General features: G+C 44.4%; 1 protein-coding gene across 2 annotated transcripts in view; it reads right to left on the bottom strand.

Annotated features, from left to right (window-relative positions):
• Window positions 1-20,543, bottom strand: part of uhrf2 (ubiquitin like with PHD and ring finger domains 2) — a 200,297-nt gene that overhangs the window by 155,558 nt on the left and 24,196 nt on the right. For both annotated transcript variants that reach the window (XM_085993774.1, XM_085993784.1), the window contains one exon: window positions 15,159-15,410. In XM_085993774.1, the coding sequence (XP_085849900.1) occupies window positions 15,159-15,410 (252 nt within the window). The remainder of the gene's footprint in view (window positions 1-15,158; window positions 15,411-20,543) is intronic.

Below are 20,543 nucleotides of genomic sequence, written 5' to 3'. Positions count from 1 at the left end.
ATGAATATGCTCAACGACTGAGCATCCACAGCCCTCTGGGGTAGAGAATTCCAAAAGATTCACCACCCTCCGAGTGAAGAAATTCCTCCTCACCTCAGTCCTAAATAGCTGACCCCTTATCCTGAGACTATGCCCCCTAGTTCTAGATTCTCCAGCCAGGGGGAAACTATCTCTCAGCATCTACCCTGTCAATCCCCCCTCAGAATGTTATATGTTTCATTGAGATCACCTCTCATTCTTCTAAACTCCAGAGAGAGTACAGGCCCAATCTACTCAATCTCTCCTCATAGGATTCATTTAAGGAGACACAAGGGGAGAAATTTGAAGAGGCTTCTAAAGCCAAAGACTTGGGGACATTCAGCTCAGCCTCTCAACCCAAATTGGAAACTAAGGAGCCATACACGCTGGACAATTGCAGCAAAGTCTTAAACAAAATACAACAAAGGCTGTCTTCCTCGAACACTGTCCAAGCGGAGGTCCAAGAAGACGTTGACGTACTGGACCTAAGCAAATAGCATTCTGTCCTATACATCAGATGCAAGGAGAAGGAAGTGACCAAAATAATCAGTACTTTGAGCTAGATGTGCAGCAGGTCATCTATGACACATAGAAACATAGAAGATAGGAGCAGGAGTAGGCCATTCGGCCCGTTGAGCCTGCTCCACCATTCAATGAGATCATGGCTGATCACCCAAATTCAGTACCCTGTCCCTGCCTTCTCCCCATATCCCTTGATCCCTTTAGCCTTAAGAAATATATCCAACTCTTTCTTGAATATATTTAATGAACTGGCCTCCACCACCCTCTGTGGCAGAGAATTCCACAGGTTCACCACTCTCTGGGTGAAGAAATTCCTCCTCATTTCAGTCCTAAATGGCTTACCCCTTATCCTTAGACTATGACCCCTGGTTCTGGACTCCCGGCCATCAGAAACATTCTTCCTGCATCTAGTCTGTCCAGGCCTGACAGAATTTTATAGGTTTCGATGAGATCCCCTATCAATCTTCTAAACTCCAGTGAGTATAAGCCCAATCGACACAATCTCTCCTCATACGTCATTCCTGCCATCCCAGGTATCAGCCTGGTGAATCTTCGCTGCACTCCTTCCATGGCAAGAACGTCCTTCCTCAGGTAAGGCGACCAAAACTGCACACAATATTCAAGGTGCGGTCTCACCAAGGCCCTGTACAACTGTAGCAAGACATCCTTGTTCCTGTACTTGAACCCTCTTGCTACGAAGGCCAACATACCATTTGCCTTCTTAACCGCCTGCTGCACCTGCATGCTTACCTTCAGTGACTGGTGCACAAGAACACCCAGGTCTCTTTGCACTTCCCCTTCTCCCAATCTATTGCCATTCAAATAATAATCTGCCTTCCTGTTTTTGCCACCAAAGTGGATAACCTCACATTTATCCACATTATAGTGCATTTGTCATGTTTCTGCCCAATCACCCAACCTGTCCAAATCGTACTGGAGTTTCACGACATCCTCCTCACAGCATACCCTCCCACCCAGCCTTGTGTCATCTGCAAATTTGGAGATATTACATCCAATTCCCTCGTCCAGATCATTAATATATATTGTGAACAGCTGGGGTCCTAGGACTGATCCTTGCAGTACCCCACTAGTCACTGCCTGCCACTCAGAAAACGACCTGTTTATTCCAACCTCTTTGCTTTCTGTCCGCCAACCAGTTCTCTATCCAAGTCAATACCTTGCCCCCAATCCCATGTGCCTTAATTTTGCACGCTAATCTCTTATGCGGGACCTTATCGAAAGCCTTCTGAAAGTCCAAATACACCACATCCACTGGTTCTCCCTTATCTATTTTACCAGTTACATCCTCAAAAAATTCCAGTAGATTAGTCAAGCATGATTTACCTTTTGTAAATCCATGTTGACTTTGTCCGATCCTGTCACTGCTTTCCAAGTGCTCTGCTATTACATCTTTTATAATGGACTCTAGCATTTTCCCCACTACCGATGTCAGGCTTACCTGTCTATAATTCCCCGCTTTTTCTCTACCACCCTTTTTGAATAGTGGGGTAACATTAGCTACCCTCCAATCCATGGGTACTGTTCCAGAGTCTATCGAGTTCTGGAAGATGACCAGCAATGCATCTACTATTTCTAGGGCCACTTCCTTAAGTACCCTGGGATGTAGATTATCAGGCCCTGGGGATTTATCGGCCTTCAGTCCCATCAATTTTCCTAACACCATTTCCCTACAAATACTGATTTCTTTCAGTTCCACCCTTTCGTCAGACCCTATGTTCCCCGGCATCTCTGGGAGGTTATTTCTGTCCTGCTTTGTGAAGACAGAACCAAAATATGTATTTAGTTGGTAAGCCATTTCTTTGTTCCCCATTATAAATTCCCTTGATTCTGACTGCAAGAGACCTACGCTTGACTTCACCAATCTTTTTCTCTTCACATATCTATGAAAGCTTTTACAGTCAGTTTTTATGTTCCCTGCAAGCTTACTCGCATATTCTATTTTCCCTTTCTTAATTAATCCCTTTGTCGGAATCCTAAACTGCTCCCAATCCTCAGGATTATTGCTTTTTCTGGCCAATTTATATGTCGTCTCCTTGGATCTTATGCTATCCCTAATTTCCCTTGTTAGCCACGGTTGAGTCACCTTTTTTGTTTTATTTTTATGCCAAACTGGGATGAACAAATTCTGTAGCTCATCCATTCGGTCTTTGAATGTTTGCCATTGCCTATCCACCGTCAACCCTTTGAGTGCCATTCCCCAATCAATCCTACCCAACTCGCTCCTCAGACCATCGTAGTTTCCTTTATTTAAATTGAGGACCCTTGTCTCTGAGTCAACTACTTCATTCTCCATCTTAATGAAGAATTCGATCATATTATGATCGCTCCGACCCAAGGGGCCTCGTACAATAAGATTGCTAATTAATCCTTTCTCGTTACATAATACCCAGTCTAAGATGGCCTTATCTCTGGTTGGTTCTTCGACATATTGATCCAGGAAACCATCCCGTAAACACTCCAGGAATTCCTCCTCCACAGTATTGTTACTAATTTGTGTAGTGTATGTACCTTTAAGAGCCCCTGTGTACTGTAATACCGGTAGTGACCACTCGGGTATATAAGCCTGTATAGCGTCTTGTATCTTTTAGTTCACCTCCAGACTTTGTTCAGTAAACACCTGTTAAACCAACTCCTGCATTCTGTGTCTCCATTAACACACGGATACAACAATTTGGTTGGCCCAATCTATATGTAGATTAAAGTCACCCATGATGACTGCTGCGCCCTTATTGCATGCTTTTTTAATTTCCCTTTTAATGCCATCCCCAACCTCCGCCTTACTGTTTGGAGGTCTATATACCACCCCCACCAACGTTTTTTTCCCCTTAGTATTTCTCAATTCTACCCATACAGATTCCACATCATCAGAGCTAATATCCTTCATTACAATTGTGTTAATCCCTTCTTTAACCAGTAATGCTACCCCACCTCCCTTTCCTTTTTGCCTATCTTTCCTGAATGTCGAATACCCCTGGATGTTGAGTTCCCAGTCTTGGCCATCCTTGAGCCACGTTTCTGTAATCCCAACCAAATCATATTCGTTTACCTCTATTTGCGCAGCCAATTCATCCACCTTATTACAAATGCTCCTCGCATTAAGACACAAAGCCTTCAGGCTTGTTTTTTTAACGCTCTTAGACCTATTAGAATTATTATTTACTGTGGCCACGTTTGGCATTGTGGAAAACTCAACCGACCCAATGATTTAAAACCTTTCCCGACAAGTCAAACCCCTTGTGTGCAGCACAGAAAAATGTGAAAGAGCTTTCAGATTAATCTTGTGCAATATTGTAACAGACTTCAGAACAGCACTGTTGGTCTCAAACATTACAAGTCTTATTTTTGCAAACTTAAATGGATCATCTCTTCCCTCGTCAGATCCAATACAGGAACCTCTCGTTTAAACGGCATCTAAATATCCAGAATTCTCTATTAACCGGCAAAATTCATACTCCGAAAACACCTCAATAACCGGAAATGTTGTCGAGTCAGAGTCTCCCGCGGCGGCCGAGTTAGTCAGTAGGGGTAGTTCTCCAAACTGCCACTACTCGGCTTCTTGGCACTGTCGAAAGTCCGAACACCTCAATAATAGGAGTCTGACTCTCCCGCGCTGTATACAGTCGTTTACTGTTTAATTACTTAACAGTAAAACAAAACGTAAAGAGTTATGGATTACCCTCAACTGGCAGTACTGTACTTAATGAAGCACCTTCCACCATCCATTTAACAACATTCTGTAAGTGAGTACCCAATTACTGTACACTGCACATTTCTTGATTTTTTTATTTTTGTTTGTTAAAAATAGCCTTGGTAGATAACCCTTTCCGTCATCCGGAATTTTTAATCAACTGGCGCCATCCCGGTCTCGTCAGTGCCGGATACCAAAGAGTTTCCTGTATAACATGGCAGACTCCACCTGGTGTTATTTGTCACCCTGTGCTTTTGTGCACAAAATGGATGAGGAGATTAGATTAATTCTAAAGTTAGAGGTTTACTTCTGAAGTTTGCTGCTGTAGCAAGATATAATTTGAAACTTTTCAAGAAACAAATATATGATTTGTTAATAATTACCAAATGTACAAGTGTCATTGTTGGTTTTCTCAGTGTAGATTATCTTTTCTGAAGGAAATAATAAATTCTCCTTCTAAAGAGCCGGGCAAGTGGTGGAAGTGTCAGTAGGAGAGCATTTTGGCGACAGTGACCATAATTCGGTGAGATTTAAGGTGGTCATGGAAAAAGACAAAGACGGCCCGGAAATAAGGGTTCTAAATTGGGGGAAGGCCGATTTTAATATGATAAGGCAGGATCTGGCCAAAGTGGACTGGGAGCAGCTACTTATAGGAAAATCCACATCAAGACAGTGGGAGACTTTCAGAAGGGAAATAGAGAGAGTACAACGCCAACATGTTCCTGTAAAGGTCAAGGGTGGGACCAACAAGCAAAGGGAACCTTGGATGACAAGGGATATACAAAAATGCATTAGAAATAAAAGGGGGGCTTTTGGCAGTTACTAAAGACGGAAGAAGCCCTAGGAGTATAAAAAGTGCAGGGGCATACTTAAAAAAGAAATTAGGAGGGCGAGGAGGGGCCATGAAATAACACTGGCGAGCAAAATAAAGGAAAATCCTAAGATGTTTTATAAGTATATTAAGGGCAAGAGGATAACCAGGGAAAGGGTAGGGCCCATTAGGGACCAAAGTGGCAATCTGTGTAGAGCCAGATGATGTAGGCGGGGTTTTAAATGAATTTTTTGCATCTGTGTTCACTATGGAGAGAGACGATGCAGACATAGAAATCGGGCAAGGGGACTGTGACATACTTGAACATATTAGCATCGAGAGGGAGGAGGTGCTAGCGGTTTTAGCAGGCCAAAAAGTGGATAAATCCCCAGGCCCGGACGAGATGTATCCCAGGCTGCTGTGGGAGGCAAAGGAGGAGATTGCAGGGGCTCTGACACAAATTTTCAGAACCTCTCTGGCCACAGGGGATGTACCAGAGGACTGGAGAACAGCTAATGTAGTACCATTATACAAGAAGGGTAGCAGGGATAAACCAGGGAATTACAGGCCAGTGAGCCTAACATCTGTGGTAGGGAAATTATTGGAAAAAATTCTGAGGGACAAAATTAGTCTCCACTTGGAGAGGCAAGGATTAATCGGGGATAGTCAGCATGGCTTTGTCAAGGGTAAATCATGTCTGACAAATCTGATTGAATTTTTCGGGGGGGTGGATGAGGGAGATGCTGTGGATGTGGTTTACATGGACTTCAGTAAAGCTTTTGACAAAGTCCCGCATAGGAGACTGGTCAAGAAGGTAAGAGCCCATGGGATCCAGGGTGCCTTGGCGCGTTGGATCCTAAACTGGCTGAGTGGCAGGAGGCAGAGGGTGATGGTCGAAGGATGCTTTTGTGACTGGAAGCCTGTGTCCAGTGGGGTACCTCAGGGATCGGTGCTGGGTCCCTTGTTGTTTGTGATCTACATAAATGATTTGGATGAGAATGTAAAAGGTATGATCAGTAAGTTCGCAGATGACATGAAAATTGGTGGGGTGGTAAATTGCGAGGAGGAAAGCCTCAGGCTACAGGACGATATAAACGGGTTGGTCAGATGGGTGGAAAAGTGGCAAATGGAATTTAACCCTGAAAAGTGCGAGGTGATGCATTTTGGACGGACAAATAAGGCAAGGGAATACACAATGAGTGGTAGGACCCTAGGAAGTACAGAGGGTCAGAGGGACCTTGGTGTACATGTACATAGATCTCTGAAGGCAGCGGAACAGGTAGATAAGGTGGTTAAAAAGGCATATGGGATACTTGCCTTCATTAGCCGAGGCATAGAATATAAGAGCAGGGAGGTTATGATGGAGCTGTACAAAACGCTGGTGAGGCCACAGCTGGAGTACTGTGTGCAGTTCTGGTCGCCTCACTATAGGAAGGATGTGATTGCTTTGGAGAGGGTGCAGAGAAGATTCACCAGGATGTTACCTGGGATGGAGCGCCTCAGCTATGAAGAAAGACTAAACAGGCTGGGGTTGTTTTCCTTGGAGCAAAGAAGGCTGAGGGGGGACCTGATTGAGGTGTACAAAATGATGAGGGGCATAGATAGGGTAGATAAAGAGGAACTTTTCCCCTTAGTAGGGGGGTCAATAACAAGAGGGCATAGATTCAGGGTAAGGGGCAGGAGATTTAGAGGGGATTTGAGGAGGAACTTTTTCACCCAGAGGGTGGTTGGAATCTGGAACTCACTGCCTGAAAAGGGTGGTAGAGGCAGGAACCCTCACAACATTCAAGAAGCATTTGGATGAGCACTTGAAATGCCATTGCATACAAGGCTATGGACCAAATGCTGGAAAATGGGATTAGACAGGACAGGGATGGATGGGCGGCGCGGACACGATGGGCCGAATGGCCTCTTTCTGTGCTGTAAAACTCTATGACTCTAAATGCAGTAAGATGTAGTACCCACTTCTAAAGCTGCCACCAAATATAATGGGCCGGATATTCCGACCCCTGCGGGTGTGTACGAGCTGTGTACGCGCCCGTAGGGGCCTCGCAAGTGCTGGTTTCAAGCATGTGAAGCGCATGTGCTAAAACCCGGCACTTCCAATCTGTCAAGAAGCCTCTTGACAGATCATCCGCCTGCCCTGGAGAAGGGCCTCTGCAGAAGGGGGGGGAAGCGTTCCGCTTTCTGCGGAACCTTTGCCCGCTGAAATCCCTTAAAAATCTTACACCTGGTAAAAGCAGCGTAAGGCCTGCTTTTACCAGCAAAAGAGTTAAAAAAAAATTTAAGTTCCCACTCATTTATAATTTAAAAATACTTTAAAAAAAAGTGAAGTTTATTTTTAGCCCCATAAAAAACTTTAATATTTTAAAACAATGTAATAATGTAATTTTAAATAAGTAATTAAAATTTGTTTTAATGCTCAACTGTTTAAGTGATCCCCATTCATACTTTTGATAGTTCTATGCAGAGACCTGTCAAAAGTGTGCAGGGGGATTCCCTTCTTTGATTGGTTCCCCATGGCCCACGTGATCCCAGGGACGCTTGCGAACCGCCTGCGCCCTTGGGCCTCTGAATTTCGTAGTGGAGAGGCCCAGGATCGCAAGTCTCGGGACCTACGGAACCAGCAGGTAAGTGCGTAGATTTTTTCAGATCGGAGGCATCCGCCCGTAGGAAGCCTCCGATTGGAAAATCCGGCCCTATATATTCTACTGCAAAATGCACCAAATGAAGCCTCCAAAATGGAGAATGCAGAATGCCCCAAGCCCCGCCTCAGACATGATATCCACTTCTGAAATACAGCACCACTGGAAAATGATCCAGCCATGAAACAGGTGGCCCCAGGCTTCCTGTCCAGAAGGTGGCAGCAATATTGAATGCACTCAATCGCCCACTTAACTAGCTGCTGCTTGTCGTCACTGGTTTTCCTTGGGGGATTTGTACATCATTGGAAGCAAGTAACTATCAAGATTTTCAAATTTGCTTCACACGAGAGGCAAAGTGAAAATGATGATCCATTTTAAAATGTTTTTGGTGGTAGATAAAACAATGGAAAAAAACAGTATCTTGTCAGATATAAAACAGGGAAGAAAATTTTGGTAAGAACTTAGAGTGGCTCCAAAGGACTGCCCAATCAGAATGTGAAATTAAATACAACAACAGCGTTAAGTCAGTTATTCTGCAAGCTGAAACCAGAACTAACAGTGTGGTTTTCCCAAGTCAGGAATTTGAGATCAAGTAATCCCAGAGGTTTAAATGACAGGTACATTTACTTGTGGATAATTAAATTAACGTCCCACTGGGAACCAGTGATGGCCCATCTGATCCATAATTTCCAAACAGTTGTTATAAAACAAGACACCAAGAACTTTCCCCTGATGAACCAAACTGTTCATGAAAGAGCAAAACAGCTGCAATATGAAATCTAAGGGAACTAGACTTAAAAATAGCTGTGCAGTCATTCCAGTATTGCAGGTCTCCAAATCCACTACATGATATAAACAAAGCAAAACTGGATCTATGGCCCAGAAATTCAGGTCCCCATGCATAGGCCCAACGGAAGTGCCGGTTTCGTGCATGTACTGCGCATGCACGGGAAACCGGAACTTCCGTTCCCTTGAAAGAAGGGGTTGAGAGGCAGCGCGTGCGCATCGAACTTATGTTTTTTTTGCAGGGTTCTCCAGGAGGACAAGTCTCCAGCAGTCACACTTTTAAAAAGCAGGCGCTTAACAAGGTAAGTGGTGCATTAATTAAAATTAAAACATTTTTCCCCACAGGTTTATTATTTTTAAATACTTTCAAGAAAGGTAAGTTTAGTTGTGGCCCCGTTAGAAAATGTAATTAATTTTTCAAAAATTAAATTGTTTAAAATAGTTATTTCATGTAATTTATAGTTATTTTATATATGAAAATGTGATTTTTAAACAAAATTTATTTGAAGTTTTAGTTATGTTTTGGGGTTTATAGTATTTATAGGTTTGACAGTTCTTCCTGTCAAATTTATGAATGAAGCATTCCCTGCTACCATTTGCTCTCCATGGCCCACATGATCCCAGGGGACGTGTCGAACTAACTGCGCCCCTGGGATACGCAAGCACTGCGCGCCGGCAGTTGGAGGAGGCCCAGGATCACAATACCACGCGGGCCCACAGCTCAACGGCCGGCGCGCAAGGTAAGTGCAGGTCGGAGGCTTGCACCCGTGGGAAGCCGCCGACCCGAATTTCTGGGCCAGGAGGCCACCATTCGTCCTGTGCCGGCTCTCTGCAAGAGCACTTCAGCTAGCCTCGCTCCCCCCACCCTTTCTCCGTAGCCCTACAAATTATTTTCTTTCAGGCACTTATCCAATTCCCTTTTGAAAGCCACAATTGAATCTGCCTCCACCACCCTATCAAACAGTTCATTCACCCAGAGAGTGGTGAACCTGTGGAATTCTCTACCACAGAAGGCATTAGAGGCCAATTCATTAAATATATTCAAGAAGGAGTTGGATATATATTTCTTAAGGCTAAAGGGATCAAGGGATATGGGGAGAAAGCAGGGACGGTACTGAATTTGGATGATCAGCCATGATCGCATTGAATGGTGGAGCAGGCTCGAGGGGCCGAATGGCCTACTTCTGCTCCTATCTTCTGTGTTTCTATTCCAGATCCTAACCACTCACTGTGTAAAAAAGTTTTTCCTCTTGTCGTCTTTGGTTCTTCTGCCAATCACCTTAAATCTGTGTCCTCTGGTTCTCAAGCCTTCCGCCAATGGGAACAGTTTCTCTCTATCTACTCTGCCTAGACCCCTCAGGATTTTGAACACCTCTATCAAATCTCCTCTGAACCTTCTCTGCTCTACGGAGAACAACCCCAGCTTCTCCAATCTATCCACGTAACTGAAGTCCCTCATCCCTGGAACCATTCTTGTAAATCTTTTCTACACCCTCTCAAAGGCCTTCACATCCTTCCTAAAGTGCGGTGCCCAGAATTGGACACAATACTCCAGTTGAGGCCGAACCAGTTTTATAAAGGTTCATCGTAAATCCATCCTATCCCATCAATCGAGGGTGGATTCAAGCCTAGGTACAAAGCGGAGGGGGGTGGGGGAGGAAATAGAACATTTATATGGGAGCAGGGAGGAGAGATAGAGATGAAGCAGGGATCATTTTAAAGAGGGCAAAGAGACCTGAAGATCCAGGAAAGGATTGCAGTTTAGGCCTCAGACTGGGTTGAAGCCAAAAAGTTAAGGGTGTACAGCCCAATGGGAGGGAGAGAGGCCACCATCAGCGGAGGAAGGCAAGGAAATGTGCAGTTTGTCAGGCCTTGATGTCCCGCCACTATTTACATGCAGTAGGTGAGGAAGGGGTGCCCAGCGGCTACCACGATGAAGGCAGGGGGTAGAGAAATAGTGCTTGGGGTGGCAACATGGCCTCATCATCCATTTCCTGAGGTTTTCCCTATCCAAATTCAGGTGGGATAGTGGAAGAAAATCCAGCCCAAAGTGCATTATGATTAAATGAAATAATGCAGCTTTATTTCCCACATTTCACTATCCAAAGTAAATCAACCTAAGTGAACAATTCTATAGTGCTTGGCAACAACCGTCAAAAACATTTCAGAAGCACACAAGTAAATATGGAGGAAGGGGGCCACGGAGCCATCTTCGTTCATTCACCCAGACTCTTGCATCCTCTCGCTGCAGTATCCAACAGCTTCTTAAATAATTCCAGGGGTTTAACCTCTACTACTCTACCGGAAGTCCATTCCATGTGTTGGTCACTCAATGTGAGAAGAAAAACTTCCTGACATCCGTCCAATCAATGTTAGCTTTTTAATGATTTAAACCTATGTCCTCTTGCCCCAACCAGCAATTTAGTTTGAAGTAATTTTTCAGACCTACCCTTTCCACACGGTTATACATCTTATATACAGACCTCCAAGATCACCTTAAGTCATTTCTTTGAGGAGGAAAAGCCCACGTTTCTCCAGTCTTTGCTCATAAATGGATTTTAGATTTGTTAAAATTATTTTAACTTACACTTCTGCACTGCAAAAGTCAGCATCCGACTCATTGTGAGCAACACCGAAATGCCTGTGTGCAATCACACTATTATGAATGCAAAACAATTAACCTGGAGCTTGACATTTACTGACTTGAGTTACAATGAGCTGCTTCAATTTCCTGGAGTTCCACATGGGGTACATTAGAAATCCTTTTAAAGTAATAAAGGAACCAAATAGTAGACTGATGACTAAGGTCAGAACATGTGGAGTCAGGGGACATGTAGCAAAATGGATAGCAAGCCGGCTATAAAGCCAAAAACAAGAGTAGTTACAGGAAACTCTCTCTTAACCAGCAAAATTCAGGAGTAGGTTCAGCTAAGTTTTACTATATATTAGTGGCCGTGTAATGGGGTTCCTACACCTGTGGCCATGCAACAGGGACTCCTGGATCTGTGGCCGTGTAACCGGGGCTCTCGTACTTTGGCAAGTAGACCGGACTTTTTGATCAACCGGCACCACGCTGGTCCCGTCGGTGCCGGATAAAAAAAAGTTTCCTGTACTCGGATTGGCAAATGGTGGGAAGTGATGGCCCACAAGGATCAGTGCAGGGACCACTGTTGTTCACCATTTACATAAATGATTTGAACTCAGGAATTGGAACCACAATTTCAAAATTTGACAATGACACCAAATTGGGGGGTGGCGTTAATACAGAGGAGGACTGCGACAAAATACAGGAAGACATGAATAAACTTGCAGAAAGGATGTGTAATTGGCAAATGAACTTCAATATAGATAGATGTGAGATAATACATTTCAGTAGGAAGAATAAGGAGGCCACATACGCCTTGGAAAATAAGAGTTTAAATGGGGTAGAAGAACAGAGGGATCTGGGGGTACAGGTACACAAATCACTAAAATTAGCAACACAGGTTAATAAGCAAACATAAAAAAAGCAAACATAAAAAAAGCAAACAAAGCACTGGGGTTCATTTCAAGAGGGATAGAATTGAAAAGCAGAGAAGTTATGTAAAACTTGTATCGAACCTTGGTTAGACCTCACTTGGGACTACTGTGAACAGTTCTGGTCTCCATATGATAAAAAGAGGCGCCCTGGAGAAGGTGCCAAAAAAAAGATTTACTAGAATACCAGAACTGAAGTTATACCCATCAGGAAAGATTGAGCAGGTTGGGGTTCTTTTCCCTATATATATCACATATATATACATGTACCCTCTTGGGAATTGTCAGAGCATTAGGTTTTAGGCTCTATAAAACTCACTTCTTGATAATGTCAATCCCCTGGTAGACCCATTTAAATGCATTATTGCCTCTCATGTCAGAGCGGTTTATATCTCTCTCCCATGGTCCTCCCTCCCATGGTCCTTTAGACTTCCTGCTAATCACACGTCAGAAGTTCCCCAATGAGCAATATCGATCATGCTCCCTCAGACAGCCAGCAACCCCCGCTCCCCCCAACAACCCACACCCCAAATCACCAAAGTGGTTGTGCTCTACCTCCAACTGAACCCAAAACCCACCCTGTTGCACCACGCTACAACCTCTTAATTGAGGAACAAAACTGGTTCTGGTATAGCAGTCTTCCCTTCTCCGCCTTCCATGCAGCCTTATTTTAAAACTGAGCCTGCCACAAGAAGCAAAAATCCCAACCAGGCGGCACAAAGAGGAATTCCCCTGCCCAACCCCCTCCCATCCAGGTGGTTCTACTGGCCTCTGATCCACTGTATGCTGTCCAGTTACCTCTTCCTGTCCTCCTACCCACCCCTCCCTCCTCTTGAATCTAATTATTGCCCTCCTGCCCTCTAACCCTCATTAACATAAATACTGCACAGTCTTAAATCCCCACGTGATAGTGAGACATCTAAAAATCTTACATTTGCATGCAATTTCCCGTCAACTTTTTCCATTATAAACTCCTGCCTACATTTAGAATGGAAACTGTCTATGTAAACCAGTCACGCTGCAACTACACCCTCTCACTGTAGCGTCACCACTGGCAGAAGGGTTTTATTAAACATGACACATCTACACAGACAACTACCATTGTAAGCGTGGACAGAGGAATTTAGAATTAAAATTGAAAAATAAGCACAGAATGCATTACCTTAAAATGAAGATTGAATGACATCTGCACACTCTGGTCCAATCATCCTCCCATCCTCTAACCCTGCTTCATCTAAGAAATACACTTAGTCTTTACTCCCTGTGCAATGCCATGGGAGATCAACTAGTGTGCTGTCACAAAGACTTGTGTCACACTATTTATCATGATAATCTTTGTCAAGTTTATTTTTTCTTATCCGATGCCTGCAGTATTCGATGCCCAAGGTAGGTGGCGCTATTGCTTACTATTAAGACCCCCCTACATCATTCTCCATCCAAGGTGGCGCTGTGACAACCTACTTCAGGGCACTATAGCCTACAGATGAATGCATACCCGGGGGGGGGAGAAATGCTATTTCTAACTGGGACAGCCGAAGTCTTGCCATCAGTGGGGTCCTCGTTACACTCACCACTTGGTGCCATCATAGGCACCGCCGCCCCCCCCCCCCCCTCTCAATGCCAGGAAACTGACGCACGATCCTGGGATAATTGCGTTGGGGGGGGGGGGGGGGGGGGGGGGCGGAATGAAAGAAAAATCATTATTCAGCAGCGTGTGCGTGTGTACACGTACTCCAGGAACAGGCTCAGCTGTGACTCCTCCATTGTCCAACAGCCTACCAACTCATTACTTCAGTCGCACATGAAGAATGGGCATTTTGGGGGAAATAGCATGGGCTGCTGGTCCAAATGAAGGTACACCCGAGGCACAAGCTAGAGCTTCAAGGAGAGGAGGGTAGAAAATAACCATTAAAACACCTCTGGCAAGTTAATATTTTACACGCAAGGGTTTAGATAGAGAGCTGTAGTACTGTCTTTTTGGCAGCATATCTGGAATTACAGGAGCCAAAACTAACAAAAAACACATAACAGCCAACTTCAGGTCTTCTCTCTCGATAAAGATCGCTCAGACAGATTACAAAAATCTAAGGTGTGCGAATTCTCGAAAGAGGTTTCAAACTAATATATTTCCCCTCTCTATAGAAGGGTCTATGCATGGAATCTCTCCTCCTCTCCCCATCCAACATCCATAACAATTCGGGCAACCACCTGAAGTTCCAAGCTAAACTAAGCTTTGCACCTTAGTTTTGCCCTCTAACTAGATTATTCTTCACGGTTTCTTTATTTCTCCGTTATATTTCCAGTGTGGGAAAAATCATCAGGACAGGATATGAGTAACACGTTTCTGAATGTCGGCCCACAATTTATTTTAAAACAAACTTATTTTAAAACCACCCGCCAACATACTGTTCAGAAACGGAGAATATGATCACTGGCGAGCCCATTTGCAATGTATAAATGTTGTGCTCAAGATGAAGGATGTTAGTGCTGGGGAATGGAACACTTCTTATTTTGGCCACCCAGGGTCAGCATTAAATGCTCCCAGGTCAGATATAAAGCTTTCCTCGCTCTTCCGCAACATGCCAAATCCTCAGGACCTCAAAAGAAGACCGCTCGCTGCAAAGCTATCCTCCAAACTGTGGCCCCTCCTGAGCATTGGCAATCTGGCCCCAAAAGCCCAGGCAATTACATTCTGTTTGAATATAGATTTATCTGCTTGCCGGTCCTGTTTCAATTTTATAGAGCTTAGGAAAAGGCTGTCCTACTGCTGGTTAAATCCTAAACCAAAACATCAAGATCCTGTTGGCATCAGCCACTTGAGATATATGCAAAACAATGGGAATGCAGAATTTTGCAGTCGCTCGAGGCTCCGTGGTACACAACTACGCAATCTACAAATAAAAAGCTTACACCTCTCTCATCATTTTCCCCCATTTCCCACACCAGCCACCCAATGACCCTAGCGCAATTAGCTAGATACGGGGATCTGGCCCATGCCCGTGACAAACTGGACACACTGCCAAACTCCCTTCGGACATCAATGAGTATTAATTAATCTACCGTCACCTAATTCAGCGATGCACACAGTCCTTTGAAGTCGCTCTTTGGCTTATCTGAGGTTAAATTACTTGCAGACGAAAGAGTAACTTGCCTTGTACAACCCAAAGCCTGGATCTATGAGAAACGATCGAGTAGATGTGCCTGGGCGATTTTTCTTATTTTCTGCATTGGAAGAGGTTTTGTCACATTCGCTCTGCGATGAGCTGCATCCCGAGTCACTGTCCGAGAGCTCAACCTCATTTTCCTTTTTCTTCACTGTGGAGGAAGCAGGCTGACGAATCAAAAGCTGAATGATATCATTCAGTCCCACGTTGTAATCAAACAGACTATGGCCATCTTCCAGCTGAAAAATGAAAAAACGTACTCCCGTCAGTATATTCAGATTAGTTATGCAAAAATCAGCACGTCAGTTTTGACGGCACGGGGGAATAATCTTTCAGAAAATACACACAGGAGTGCTACTTTGTGTTTAAATCTTCAGTTATAGAAAGGAATAAACTTCAAATAGTTTGATTTCTGATGTTGTAACTCAAAAGGCAAGAAGAAATATTACACAGAATTTTTTTTCAAAAAAGTATAATGTCCATAATCACACTCCTGGGTCACAGGCAGCACTCGCAGTCGGAGCAACCTACCTTAAGTCTTGTGTCGCCAATTGAATCATTCAAAAGCACACCAAGAACAGATAACTTTGAGTGAGTTACAGGGCTATAATTAGTCATCATAGTTACACAAGAAACTGACAGTATTAATATAGAAAATAAATCTTAATAACAAAACTCAAAAGTAGTCCCCAACTTGACCTGACAGATTATGGCCAGCTCTTTACAATTTACTCATGCCCAGTTGGACTGACCAGCCTTACTTCATTTAGCTTTAGGTGGTCAACCAGCCAAAACTCGAGAGCTACAAGATGCAGCTATGCAGACTGACAAAAGTGCCAGTTTTCAAATATGCTGCCACGGCAACCACAACCAGTACAAGCAAGCCATGCACAAATTCCCAAAACCTAACCAACCAAAGTGAACCCTGATGTGCTTTGCTGCCAACCACTTCCCTGAAACTTGGGCTGCACACTCTCACCCTTCTCCTACATTTGTTTCCTTCCTTCACCTCCCCGCCACCACCCACCCCCCTCCCCCCCCACACCCTCACAAGTCACTGGAAATATTCCCTGCTCTGCAAACCAAAGGGGCACCTCCACTCAAGGCAATAAACATCTAGCCTTTTCTCTGCTGCAGAGACCCACAGCACAACAAAACACACATCCACGATATCACCACATGCCTCTTTCATTTGGTTCTCTGATAACTCTGGGGCAGTTCACTAATCAAGAGCCAAGAGGGTATAGCAAACTCTGCCATCTAACAGGAGGATGCATCAAGGACAAAAATAACCAGGTGAAATAATCACAATGAAAAAACATATTGGTCAGCTGAGCTAGAATGAAAAGAGCAGTGCCTGCCGCAGGTCTATACGGCATCACTCGGATAGTGATTAACTCCTGATGCAGAGGTAAAGAGTCACATCGCAGCTCATCAGGACACTGATTAATCACACCTGACTTAGACTTTTACAGTCAACATCTCAGCTAAACGAGCTAGTTCTGAACCTGGTCACAAAACCCCATGTATTTATATCGTGCCTTTAACATAGTACAACACCCAAGGCGCTTCCCAGGAGCATTAGCAAACAAAATTTGACATTGAGCCACATAAAAGGAGATTAGGGAAAATGACCAAAAGCTTGGTCAAAGAGGTAGGTTTTAAGGAGCGTCTTAAAACGGAGGAAAGAGAGGCGGAAAGGTTTAGGCAGGGAGTTCCAGACTTCAGGGCGTTGGCAGTTTAAGGCACAGCCACCAATGGTGGAGCGATTAAAATCGGGGATGCTCAAGAGGCCAGATTTAGAGGAGCGCAGATATCGGAGGGTTGTATGGCTGGAGGAGATTAGAGATGGGGAGGGGTGAAGCCATGGAGAGATTTGAAAACAAGGATGAGAATTTTAAAATCCAGGCGTTGCTTAACCGGGAGCCAATGTAGGTCAGCGAGCACAGGGTGATGGGTGAACAGCACTTGGCATGAGTTAGGACACGGGCAGCTGAGTTTTGGATGACCTCAAGTTTACGTAGGGTGGAATGTGGGAGGCCGACCAGGAGTGCGTTGGAATAGTCAAGTCTAGAGGAAGGCATGGATGAGGGTTTCAGCAGCGGATGAGCTGAGGCGGGGCGGAGACGGACGATGTTACGGAGGTGGAAGTAGGCGGTCTTAGTGATGGTGTGGATATGTGGTTAGAAGCTCATCTTGGGGTCAATGATGAAAACAGTCTGGTTCAGCCTCAGACAGTGGCCAGGGAGAGGAATGGAGTCAGTGGCTATGGAACAGAGTTTGTGGTGGGGACCAAAAACAATGGTTTCGGACTTCCAAATATTTAGTTGAAGGAAATTTCTGCACATCTAGTACTGGATGTCAGATGAGCAGTTTCATAATTCAGAGACGGTGGAGGGGTCGAGAGAGGCGGCGGTAAGTTAGAGCTGGGTGTCATCAGCATACATGTGGAAACTGACGCTATGTTTTCGGATGAGGTCGCCAAGGGGCAGCATGTAGATGACAAATGATAGGGAGCCAAGGATCGATCCTTGGGGGACACCAGAGGGAAAGATGTGGGAGTGGGAAGAGAAGCCATTGCAGTTGATTCTTTGGCTATGACTGGATAGATTAGAATGGAACCAGGTGAGTGCAGTCCCACCCAGCTGGACAACAGTGGAGAGGCGTTGGAGAAGGATGGAGTGGTCAACCGTGTCAAAAGCTGCAGACAGGTCAAGAAGGGAGAGGAGGGATAGTTTACCTTTGTCACAGTCACATAGGATGTAATTTGTGACTTTGAAAGAGCCATTTCGGTACTGTTGCAAGGGCGGAAACCTGATTGGAGAGATTCAACCATGAGTTCTGGGAAAGATGGGCGTGGATTTGGGAGGAGACAACACGTTCCAAGGACTTGAGAGGGAAGGGAGGTTGGAGATTTTTTTTTTTTTTTTTTTTTTTTGGGAGAGGGGCGATGACGGCAGATTTGAAGGAGAGGGGGACAGTACCCGAGGAGAGAGAATCATTAACAATTTCAGTTAACATGGGGGCCAGGAAGGGAAGTTGGGTGGTCAGCAGTTTACTGGGAATAGGGTTGAGGGAGCAGGAGGTGGGTCTCATGGACAAGATGAGCTCAAAGAGGGCATGAGGGGAGACAATACAACATGGCTGATTACCTGACCATGGTAAAGGATAGCAAACTGAGAAAAACCTTGACAATGTACAGACTTAGTGAACATAGCCTGGCGATCGAAAAAAGGTAGACACAGGCAGACCCGGCTACCAAGAGAGGACAGGATATGCTCTCACTGCAGTCAGGGAGTGGTGGAGACAGAGATGCACGTCCTCACAGCTTGTAGAAAATATCAGGGCATAAGGGAGAATTTCTACCCAAAATTCACAAAAATATGCCCGGAATTCAGAAATTTGAATGACGACCAAAAACTCCCATACCTACTAGGGGAAGAGAGAAATTGTGTAACCTTAGCAGCACACTATGTTACAGCTTGCCATAAACAGAGGGACAACCACTAAATATAAGAAAAGAGTATATACAAATTATATGAATGTATATTTATACACTCAGGGATATATCTGTTTATACACTGTATGGATAGATCTGTATTTTTTGTGTTCAACCATGAATGTTTTTCGATGCTTTGGCAACATAAGATGTACCTTGTCATGCCAATAAAGCGAATTGAATTGAATTGAGATCGGAGAGAAACTCGATAAAGATGTGAGTATAGGGCTAGGGCAAGAGGGAACCTTCGAGGAAGTTTGACCCGGTGGGCTTGGGGAAGGAAGCAAAGCAGCAGAGGCAGCTGAACAGATGGTCTCAATCTTAGTGACAAAAGTCCATGAGCTCCTCCCACTTGTTGTTGGAGGCGAGGTGTAGCATCTGCATCCCCCCGCCCCGCCCTCTCCCTTCAAAGTCTGTAACAAATACTGTTTTGTCGTCAGCTACAAATATTTTTAAGACATCACTTGCGCAGCAGTTTAGCTTAGTTGGCAGCACTTTCATCCGAGTCAGATGATTGTTGTTTCCAGAACCAGACCAGAAGTTTGAGCTCACCATCTCAGCAGACACTCCGGTGTAGTACTGAGGGAGCACTGCCCGGTCAGAAGTTACTGAACGGGGAGTTCGCCTACTCTGGGCATTAAAGATCCATTGTTCAAAGAACTGGCAGGAAGTGCCCGGGTCAACATTTCTTCCTCAAATCAAAACCGCCAGGAAAGCAGGCCGAGTGATCATTCACCTCACGGTTGCTTGTGATCCTGGCACACGCAAAATGGCTGACACATTTTGCCTGCGGAACACAAGCACTGCAGTGATTAATTGTCTGCAAAGCACTCTCCGACGTTTGATATACAAGGTGCAGTACAAAACCCAAGTCTTTTCTTTCTACTTGGAGGCATTAGAACCCCGCTGTTAAAAATTAAATGGCATTTGCTTGCTCAACAAATGCCATCATAAAATGTATTTTATGGCCCAGAACACATGAGGAGGTACTGCAGAAACAAAACACACTCTGGCTGAGTGTATGCTCCAGGCATCTTCGCTTATTGAGACCAGCAGCTGAGAAAAGGCAGCGGCTCTCCAGATTCAGGATTTATAATTTTACACACTGGGGTTTTTCTGTTATGGTTTGCATCTATTGCTGCAGCCAGTTCTACCGTATTATTTTGCAATGCAGCTTTGAATCATAAGATCAGACAGCACCCAGAGCTATGACGAAAAATTCATTTTTAAAATTTTTTTTTTTTTTTTTTAAGAACAGAATATGTTGTACAGCTTATACTTTATTCAACTTATAATTTGCGTCCCAAAAAAATCAAACCCAAAAGACTCTGGTCCTAGTCCTGCGATCCCATATACATTCTGGTCCTAGGACACAGTCAACCCATCTGTTAATCTTACTGCTAAGAAAAGCCGGGCCAAAAACAAATGAAATATGCACTATGGGCTGTACATATTACCGTCTGGCAGCATGCTTAAATAAATAAATAAATAAATAAATAAATAAGCAATAAATAATTCTATTCATGTGGTTTCATGGTTGGATGTCATCAGTGCCACTCAATGGAATTAGTGTCTTTTAATTCACTGCCAGGTACCCATTATTGTATACTGACAAAATGTTTCCAGTTTGGTTATTCTTCGTTCCGCTCACTAATTTTCTCCCTTAAAAGACACAGATCCCTTGCTAAGACACAATCCGACAGGCTGTGGGCAGCCTACAGTAGCTGGCCTAAGTTACCACATTCACACGCGAGCCTGGGCAGTGACTATTCAACTGCATGAGGCAGTACAGGAGAGGCTGATCCCGTCTTCACTCAACATTGGCACACATGCACTTCCAGTAGGGGTTGTTTCATAGCAATTCAAGAGCAGG

This window comes from Somniosus microcephalus, chromosome 1 (assembly GCF_052327205.1).
Source record: "Somniosus microcephalus isolate GS21.2 chromosome 1, FLI_Smic_1.0, whole genome shotgun sequence".
Taxonomy (NCBI): domain Eukaryota; kingdom Metazoa; phylum Chordata; class Chondrichthyes; order Squaliformes; family Somniosidae; genus Somniosus; species Somniosus microcephalus.
The sequence above is the reverse complement of the archived record's forward strand: the minus strand, read 5'-3'. Positions and strand labels throughout refer to the sequence as shown.